This window comes from Parus major, chromosome 21, assembly GCF_001522545.3.
Source record: "Parus major isolate Abel chromosome 21, Parus_major1.1, whole genome shotgun sequence".
Classification (NCBI taxonomy): domain Eukaryota; kingdom Metazoa; phylum Chordata; class Aves; order Passeriformes; family Paridae; genus Parus; species Parus major.
In genome coordinates this window covers 6,355,329-6,364,199 of record NC_031789.1, presented here as the reverse complement: position 1 = coordinate 6,364,199, position 8,871 = coordinate 6,355,329, and the positions used below count along the sequence as shown (strand labels likewise).

General features: G+C 62.2%; 1 protein-coding gene across 1 annotated transcript; it reads right to left on the bottom strand.

Moving 5' to 3' along the window:
• Window positions 1-6: 6 nt before the first annotated feature.
• Window positions 7-6,926, bottom strand: PERM1 (PPARGC1 and ESRR induced regulator, muscle 1). Its single transcript, XM_015648031.2, has 5 exons — window positions 6,739-6,926; window positions 4,818-6,118; window positions 3,533-4,757; window positions 2,322-2,438; window positions 7-596 (listed from the first exon to the last, which is right to left on the bottom strand). The coding sequence occupies exons 2-5, from the start codon at window positions 6,114-6,116 to the stop codon at window positions 517-519; spliced, it is 2,721 nt and encodes a 906-aa protein (XP_015503517.1). The 5' UTR covers window positions 6,117-6,118; window positions 6,739-6,926; the 3' UTR covers window positions 7-516.
• Window positions 6,927-8,871: the final 1,945 nt, after the last annotated feature.

The following is an 8,871-nucleotide window of genomic DNA, read 5'->3' as shown; positions in this document are numbered from 1 at the left end:
CCCTGGACGTGTCCCCAGGGACAGACCCTGCATGCCACGTGCGACAGAAACCTTATCCCCGAGCTGCTGCACCGAGCTGGGACTTGTTGGAGCGAAATGGAAGAGGATGAGCCCTGGTGGGGCTGGATCTGTGATCAAACCGGTGCTGGGAGCGCCGGGCTGTGCCGAGGGAGCGGCCCCTCCATCCCCCCGTAGCCCAGCTCTTCCCAAAGCCGTCTTTTCCTCCTTCTCAGATATCCCGGCTCTTTTGTCGGGACGAAGCTCTTCCCCGCTTCCTCCGAGCGTCACCAGGTGACCGCAGCGGGGCGGAGGGACCGGGGCCATTCCCTGTCCTGTCTGTCCTGTCCTGTCCTGTCCTACCGTCAGTTCCCGTTCCCGGCAGGGTCCCGCTCCCTGGCCCGGCGGGGCTGGGGCCGGAGAAGTTCTCGCTGCTCGCTCCAGCCTTGTCCCAGCGTCCAGAACAAAGTCCCGGCCCCTGCCCGGCGGCCTCGGGCAGCGGCTGCGGCGCGGCAGGGGTTAAGTCCGGGGGTGCCCTTCCCTGACCTGCCTTCGGAAGTAGCGGATGGCCGAGAGGGTGCCAAAACTCGCCAGGAACACTGGAAAAGAGCCCGACACATTCCCACGGTGACTCCGTGATCTTTCCCCAGCCCTGGGGGTCCCAAACTGCTCGTGGGACACGGGGGGGTCGCTGCTCTCCCTCTCCCAGTCCCCTCCTGCCTTTGATTTTCATTCCCATCACAATTTGGATTCCACAATTCCACGATGGAATTTGTTCCCAGCTGCCCAAAGCCTGACTGGCCACATCAAATCCCAGAGTTTGGGTACATAGAGACACCAGCATTCCATAAAAATGGCTGTTTTTAAGGGAAATGCTCAATAGGTGATGTGCAGTGGTTGGATAGAGAGATCCAGGGGGAGATTTCATGGATTGGGGGGATACACAGATCTAGATGGGGATTTCATGGATTGGTTGGAGCCACAGGTTCAGCTGGAGATTTGATCTTGGATGAGAAAGACACACTAGGAAAATCCCACCAGGATTTTCAGGACAGCACCTTCATCTCCTGCTTCCGTTTGGACCAGGAGGGCACCAAGAAAATTCTCATTTTGGGGATTTTCTGGGGATTTTCTGGTCCCAGCCAAAAGCAGAAAATATCCAAAACTCCGAATCAAAAAATGTAGGAACACAAGAAATAACAAATGGGGATGAAACATAAATCAAGCTCTGCTCTGTACTTGCACCCAAATGTTTTTGATTTGATTTAAGTGCCCTTGATTCCCAAGCAAAACCGGGAATCCAAGCCGTGTTTTTGGACTCCAAAACTTTAAATTCAGGCTGGATTTTGATTTATGTGGTAGAGGACTGCAAATTCAGCTTGTTAGAAGCCCAAATGCCCAGAGACAATGACTGCTCCGGGCTGTGGAACCGCTCCTGCCTCCCTCCTCTCCCGGTTATTCCATCCCGGGGCACGAGGAGCGTATCCTGCTTTCCACACCTTTCCCAGGGCCACGTCCTCCATCCCAAAAACTCAGCAGCCAAGGGGGAACAGGTCAGGAGCTGCTGGTGATGACGGCACTGAGCAGCCTTAGCTCAGCAGCTATTCCCAGCCCGGGGTGTCAGCTTCCTGGTGACCTTCGCAGGGAACATTCCTCGCCTGGAAAAGCAGCGGGAAGCCTTGATCCTGGCATTTCTTCCCATGGAAGGGGTGTTCCAGGGCAGGAATTGAGGAATGCTGCTCTGGAAGGCTTCTCCAGGCCATTGGGAATGCTGCTCTCCCTGAGCTGTTCCCTGCTCATCCAGACATCCCCCTCCTGTGGGATTCCATGAATTTGTGTTTCCTCAGCTTCCTCTGTCCCCACCAGCTTCCAAGTGCTGGGGTTGGGGAGGAGAGGATCCCACAGATCTCCAGGGAGCTCCAGGACTCTGTGCAGGAGATGCTGCCTCAGCTGAGCTGTGTTTGGGGAGAAGATTAAAACTTCCGAGCACATCAAAAAACTTGGGAATTTTGTTCCAGCTGGGATGAGGGAATCTAAACCTGCTCACTCCGACTCCTGAGGAAGCCCTGACAAACCAATCCCTGTCAGGGGCTGGATGGAGCAAGGCTGTGGATACAGCTCAGCTCAGCAGCCACTTTGTAGGGAAAGCGCAAAAGAAGCGAGCGGGAATCGGGATTAGAGGGGAGACAAGGCATGGAAACGACTCTGGAAAACCAGGAAAAGGCTGCATTTCCCCACTGCAGGTATAAATACCCCGGTTTTTCTCCCTGCCAAGTGTCCCTCAGAGCCCTGCCCAGCCCTCTCCAGGCTGGCACTGTACGTACTGGTCTTCCAGGCATCCGGAGCCTGCAGGTCAGATGTCTTCACCGCCCAGGACGCGAAGGCGCAGAAGACGAGGCACATGTCCTTGTGGCTCAGCACCCGTGGGTCCTCTGCTGCTCCTGCCACGACACCAGCACGAGCTCTGGGGGCTTTGTGCCACCTCCTCTGCCACCCCTCCCCTCCCTGTGGGACAGCGAATCCCTGGTGCTCCCGGGACATCATTGCTGAAGGTGGTTTTGGGTGGGGGGTGAAGTCACAGGGCTCTGCTCAGGGCTCTGTGCACTCCCAGGGCACGGTGGCACATTTCTCACCCCTCTCAGTCTCACACTTTGCTCAAAACCCCAAGGAAATGTTTGTTAAAGCCACCCCAGGCTGCCTCACCACCTCCCTGCAGACCTTGCCAGCTCTCTGTGGCGGCTGGAATCGGGTCTGGGCAGCAGATTTAGAACAGAGCAAGTCCTGGGGACACGGGAATTGTGTGTCCTTCCTGGCCCCAGTGTCCCCAGGCACAGCACCCGAGAGTGCTCAGCATCCCTCTGGGCACCCCAGCCCACTCCTGCCTCCTCCAGGGATGAGGAAATCCCTGAGTGCCCTGAATTCCCTGCCCTGCATCCCCTGCCCTGCATCCCCTGCCTTGCATTCCCTGCCCTGCATCCCCTGCCCTGCATTCCCTGCCCTGCATCCCCTGCCCTGCTGCAACAACTTGCAGGCCTAGCTCAAGATCAGGCTATTTTTGCTCCTATTCATTTGATCAGGCTTTTAATTAAAACTGGCTTATTAATTAGCTGTGACCACCTCAAAGGGGTTTTTTCTCCATACAAACAGACTGGAAGCTCAATTTTGAGGCTCCCTTTGGGATGGCTCCCTCATTGTTTGGGTTTAATATTAACTCTGAGCATCATTTGAGCTCAAAGACAAATCCCCTGCCTGTCCTTGTGGGTCAAACTTCTCCCTTTATTCCCATTTCTCTCACCTGCCTCCAGGAACAGGCAATGCTCAGGTGACCTCTGAGGTCTCCTGAGGGTGTTTTTCTGATCACAATGGGTTTCACAGTCCCACATTCCCTGTCCATGCTGGGGGAGCTGGTCAGGAGCACCCACTTGGCACGGGGACAGAGGGAGGGAGAATCCCGAGGGAGAATCCCAGGGGACAGAGGGAGGGAGAATCCCGAGGGAGAATCCCACATGTCCCTACAGGGGATAACAGGATTTACCTCTCAGTGCCAGGGCCCTGTCTGCATCCTCTGGCCACACCTGGGCTCCTCCCAGCGGGACCAGGGCGAGCTTCTCTCCGCATCTTCTGGGCACCAGGGCCTGGGATGTTGGGGCTTGGCCTCCTCCCAGCTGGATTTGCCTTTGCAGCAGGGACCTCAAAGCCCCCACAGCTTTCTTCACCTCGGAGGCCGGAGCCACCGAGAAAATCCCTCTCCAGCCCATCCTGTTGTGGGCTCTCTCTGGGAAGCAGTGTTCATACACGTCAGGGACTGGGATAACCACGGTGTCCTCGCCTGGAGCAGAGCTGGGAGCCTCCTTTTGCAGCCCAGAGCGGTCCAAGCTGCTGGGCTTCTTTCTTTTCCTGTCTTTAGCTTTGCCTTTTTTCCTGCTTCCTTCAGGTTCATTGAAAAAATACTCGTACAGTTCGGGCCAGGAGATTTCCCTTTGCAAGGGCGATTTCCGCCCCTCCACGGAGCTGCCCAGCTCCTCCTCCTCCTCCTGGGAATCGCAGAACAGGTATTCGTACATCTCGGGCCAGGTCACATCCAGAGAGCTGGGCTTGCCAGAGGCTCCATCAGCAAAGCACAGGGGGCTCGTCCCCCTGGAGATCTCAGCTGCAGCTCCCCAAGGGATCCCAGCTGCAGGAATCGAGGGGATCCCAGCTGCAGGAATCGAGGGGATCCCAGCTGCAGGAATCGAGGGGATCCCAGCTGCAGGCTCACACGGGATCTCAATGGCAGGAATCCTGGGGATCTCAGCTGCAGGGATCCTGGGGATCTCAACTGCAGAACTGGGGATCCCTGTTGCAGGCTCCCAAGGGATCCCCATCGTAGGGATCTTGGGCATCCCAGCTGCAGGAATCCTGGGGATGCCAACTGCAGGCTCCCAAGGGATTTCAGCTACAGGTTTCCTGGGAATCACAGCCACAGGCTCCCATGGGATCCCAGCTGCAGGAACCTCAGGGATCTCTGAGGGTTTCCTGGGAATCTCAGCTGCAGACTTCCTGGGAATCTCAGCTGCAGGAACTGCAGGGATCTCAGCTGCAGGAACTACAGGGATCTCTGAGGTCTTCCTGGGGATCTCAGCAGCAGGAATTCCAGGGATCTCAGCTGCAGGAACTGCAGGAATCTCTGAGGGCTTTCTGGGGATCTCAGCAGCAGGAATTGCAGGGATCTCAGCTGCAGGAATTGCAGGGATCTCAGCTGCAGGAACTGCAGGGATCTCAGCAGCAGGAATTGCAGGGATCTCAGCTGCAGGAATTGCAGGGATCTCAGCTGCAGGAATTGCAGGGATCTCAGCAGCAGGAATTGCAGGGATCTCAGCTGCAGGAACTGCAGGGATCTCAGCTGCAGGAATTGCAGGGATCTCAGCTGCAGGTTTCCCCCCAGCCCCCCCAGCAGCATTCCCTCCAAACGCTGCCGAGCTCCGGGGCTGGAGAGGTTTCCCTGGCATCTCCTGGCACGCCTCTGCTGCAGGAGCCGCGGCTCCATCACCAGGGACCACTGGGACACTGTCACGTACGCCCAAGCCACCGGCCTGCCCTGCCTTGGGGTGCTTGGTGGCCTTTGCCTTCCCTGGGGACTGCGGGCCCGGCTCCTTGCCCTTCTGCTTCGGGGGAGCAGCCCCGGGATCGCCGCCATCCACGCCGGGCACCGGCCGCTTGTTCTCCGCAGCCTCCTCGCTGCCCAGCCTCACCAGCGCTCCCTTGGCCGCCTTGTCCTTCCCTTTGCCCTTCCGAGGGGACATCGGGGAGCCCGGAAGGGCCTTCCCGGCTCCGGTGGCTCCCGGTGCCGCGGCCGCCGCAGGGTCCCTGTCCCCCTCGGTGGCTCCGCGCTGCCTGCGGCTCTTCCTCGGCTGCGCCGGCACCTTTGGCCTCACCACGCTGGGGGATCCGCCCGGCGAGCTCGGCTCCGTGCCCGCCCCGGGCACCGTCCCCAGGGCCGGGCTCGGGGGGTCCCCCGCGGGTCCCCGCGGCCCGGGCTCCGAGGGGACAGCGCTTTTCTCGGCCGATCCCTCGGCGGAGGCACAGGCTGCCGGGGCCTCCGGCTGCGCCAGCACCGCCGGCTGTGCCACCGGGGCTCGTCCCGCTGCTGCATCCCCGCCCTGCTCGGGCTCCGGGACCCGGCTGCCCGGGGCCGCTCCCTGCCCGGGGCTGCCCGGAGCCGAGGCACCGGCCGGGCCGGGGGGCGGCTGCCTCCGCTGGGCGCTGGGCATGGCAGCGCCTGCCAGGCACCCGGCCTCGGCCCCGGCACCGGGGATCGCTCCGGCACAGCCCGGCCCCGCTTCGCCGCCGCTGTCCGGGAGCAGCTCGGGCTCGGAGCGGTGCCCACGCTCCGGGCAGAGCCGCGGGGCGGTGCCGGCCCCACGTGGGGCAGCGCTGGCCCTGCCAGGCCCTGGCTCGCTGCCCGCCCTGGAGGCGACCTCGCCGTCCCGTCCCGAGGCTTCCCCTTGCTCAATGTCACTGAGACACTGCTCCTCGGCCGTGGCCAGCGAGGCGGGCGCCAGGCTGCACTCCTCGGAAGCCTGGAAGAACTCAGCCCATTCCCGGTCGTTCAGCTGGATGCTGTACTCGAAGTTATCCATGCCTGCACCGGGGGAGCACGGAGAGGTCAGGGAGGAGGGGTAGCAGCGGTGTGGGCAGACGGAGGCGAGACGTGTGCCCCTCCCCGGTTCCTGCCTCCCATCTATTCGTCCTCACCCGTTTCCAGCTGGAAATCCCAGCCCCTGGCAGCCTCGGCGGGATGGGGATGGCTGTGCTGGAACACAACCCAGAAAGCAGTGAGAGAAGCCACTGCCACCCCCTCCTGTCCCTGCTGCCTCTGCGCCCCAGCACGGCAGCACCGGGGCTTTGGGATGCTCCCCACAGCTGCACCGGGGCTTTGGGATGCTCCCGAGAGCTGCACCGGGGCTTTGGGATGCTCCCCACAGCTGCACCGGCCCTTTGGGATGCTCCCCAGAGCTGCACCGGCCCTTTGGGATGCTCCCCAGAGCACCATCACACCTCACCCCCGCCCTTCCCTACTCATTTTTCCTACAATCCAGCTTAAGAAGCGGGACTGATGTTCCTGAGCATTCCTGACGAAGCACAAATGGGACATTGCAGCAAAGCCACGGAAGCAGCCGCTGCTTGCCCGTGGCCCTGGCCAGCCCAGCCCGGGGGGACCCGGCCGCAGGACAAGCGGGGAGATGACAAAGCCCATCGTACCTGTCCCCCAGCGCCAGGTGGGGATGGAGCCATTCGAGGAGCCACGCAGGAGAACCCTCCCAGCACAACATGATGCCGTCCCCTTGACGGGGGCAGAGAGCCCGGCTCCAGCTCAGATCCATTCAGGGGCTAAAAATAGACCCCCCTCCCTCCCCGGTGTCACTTGAGATCCCAGTGCCACCGGCCGGGAGAGGGCAGGCCCATATATAGAACTGGTGGGGACATGCCAGGTGCCAGCCAAGGTGTGTGTGACTGTGCCACAGCCACGGCTGGTGGTCCCAGTGTCCCCCGCTCCCCTCGGGGTCACTCCATGGGGTGGCCAGCAGGGAAGGGAAGGGGGGCAGGCCATGGAGCTCCTGGCCTTTGGCACACCCGGGGGGCAGGGACCGTCCTTTTTCCCACAGAGCCACTTCTCTGCCTTAGTCACCCGCTCCAGGGTGACACAAAATCACCTTGGGGCAGGGTTCACCTATTTAGGGCGCTGCCAGGGCATTTATTGCCGCAGCAGGGTGACATCAGACCACAGGCAGCATCACAGCCTTGTGACAAACCTCGCAGGGTGTGTGGCAGCTGTCCCAAGCCACCCAGGGCCACGTGGTGCTGGGAGCCTTGGGCTGCGGGCTCAGGGAGAGCCTGGCACGGGGGAGCTGCAGAGTGCCAAGGGTGGCCTGGCAGGTCACGAAGCCCAGCCAGAAATAACCCTCAGCTCCCACAAGCCCCGGAGCCTTCCTCCCACCTTCCTCCCCCAGCACGCCCTCCCTGTCCCAGGGCCAGAAATAGCTGCCCTGAAGAGCTGCCTGAGCACAGGGGCTTCGAGAGTGAGCCCGGCCCTGCTGCCCCCTGACCCCCGGCCCTGTCCTGAGGCTCCTGCTGCCCCCCCGTCCTGCTGCCCCCCGGCCCTGGTGCCCCCTGGCCCTGCTGCCCCCCAGCCCTGCTCCCCCCGGCCCTGCTGCCCCCCTGCCCCCTGGCCCTGCCCCAAGGCTCCAGCTGTCCCCTCGGCCACCAGGACACCCCAGCTGGACTTGGCTGTGGCCGGGGTGCTGTGGGAGCTGTATCCCCTCGGGGACCCTCCCCAGGGCCAGGTGCTGGCCATGGCCCTCTGTCCACCCCAGGGAGCCGGGGGACAGCTCCTGGCTGTGTCCCCACTGACAGGGGACAGCTCCTGGCTGTGTCTGTCCCCAGGGGCAGGAGACATCTCCTGGTCGTGTCCCCAGGGGCAGGGAACATCTCCTGGTCGTGTCCCCAGGGGCAGGGGACAGCTCCTGGCCGTGTCCCCGCGGCCAGGGGACAGCTCCTGCCCTGGTCCTGCCCGGCCATCCCGTGGGATGGAAGCTCCCCGTGGTGGCTGCTGTCCCGCACTGCACGGCCGGGAGGGAGCCGGGAGAGCCGCGGGCAGGCGCAGCAGGAGCAGACAGTGCCCAGGACACGCTTCCCTGGCCAAGAGCACATGGAAGGAAGGAGCTGCCGCCTTCCCCTCCTATCCCCACCCTGCTCCGGCTGCCCTCGCACGCCTCGCAGACGCGGAGGGGAAACCGAGCGGTTTCCTTTCCTTGGCCGCAGCCGATTTCCTTCCCTCAGAGCCGGGCTGGGTCACAGAAACCTTCCCACTCGGCCTGCAGAGCGCAGCAGGGAACGTGAAAGGGGCCGGGGTCCCCAGGCCAGCCCCAGCCGTGCTGCACCCACCCCACACTCACCCCACAGGAGCAGGACACGGCCCAGGCTGTGTTCCCCTCCGGCTGCCCAGGGAGGAACCCACCCAGCTCCACGGGGAAATGAAACCTCAGCCACCCCTTCCCTTCCTTTCAGCGGGGCCAGGAAAGGCCAGCATGGCCTTAGGGGCACGTCCAGCTGTCCCTGAGCCCAGGGGTGGCAGAGGGACACGGTGCCACCTTGCCAAGGACGGTTAGTGGCACTGGAGAGCCTGGGACCCGTTTCCCTCTTGGCTCCCGTTCCTTCCCGGGATTCCTGGCTGCAGCTCTCAGGTGCCAGATGCTGGGATGATACTGGGATGGTACTGGGATGACACTGGGATGATACTGGGATACTGGGATGATACTGGGATGACACTGGGATGACACTGGGATGACACAGGGATGATACTGGGATGACACTGGGACGCTGCAGTTTCTCCAG

Excerpts from the sequence above, each read along its gene's own strand:
- PERM1 (XM_015648031.2), bottom strand. The coding sequence starts at position 6,116 with ATGGATAACTTCGAGTACAGCATCCAGCTGAACGACCGGGAATGGGCT. Across the intron at positions 4,758-4,817 it reads CTGCTGCTGAGATCCCTGCA|GAGATCCCTGCAGTTCCTGC; the intron begins ATTCCTGCAGCT and ends ATTCCTGCTGCT. Across the intron at positions 2,439-3,532 it reads CAGGGCCCTGGCACTGAGAG|GAGCAGCAGAGGACCCACGG; the intron begins GTAAATCCTGTT and ends GTGTCGTGGCAG.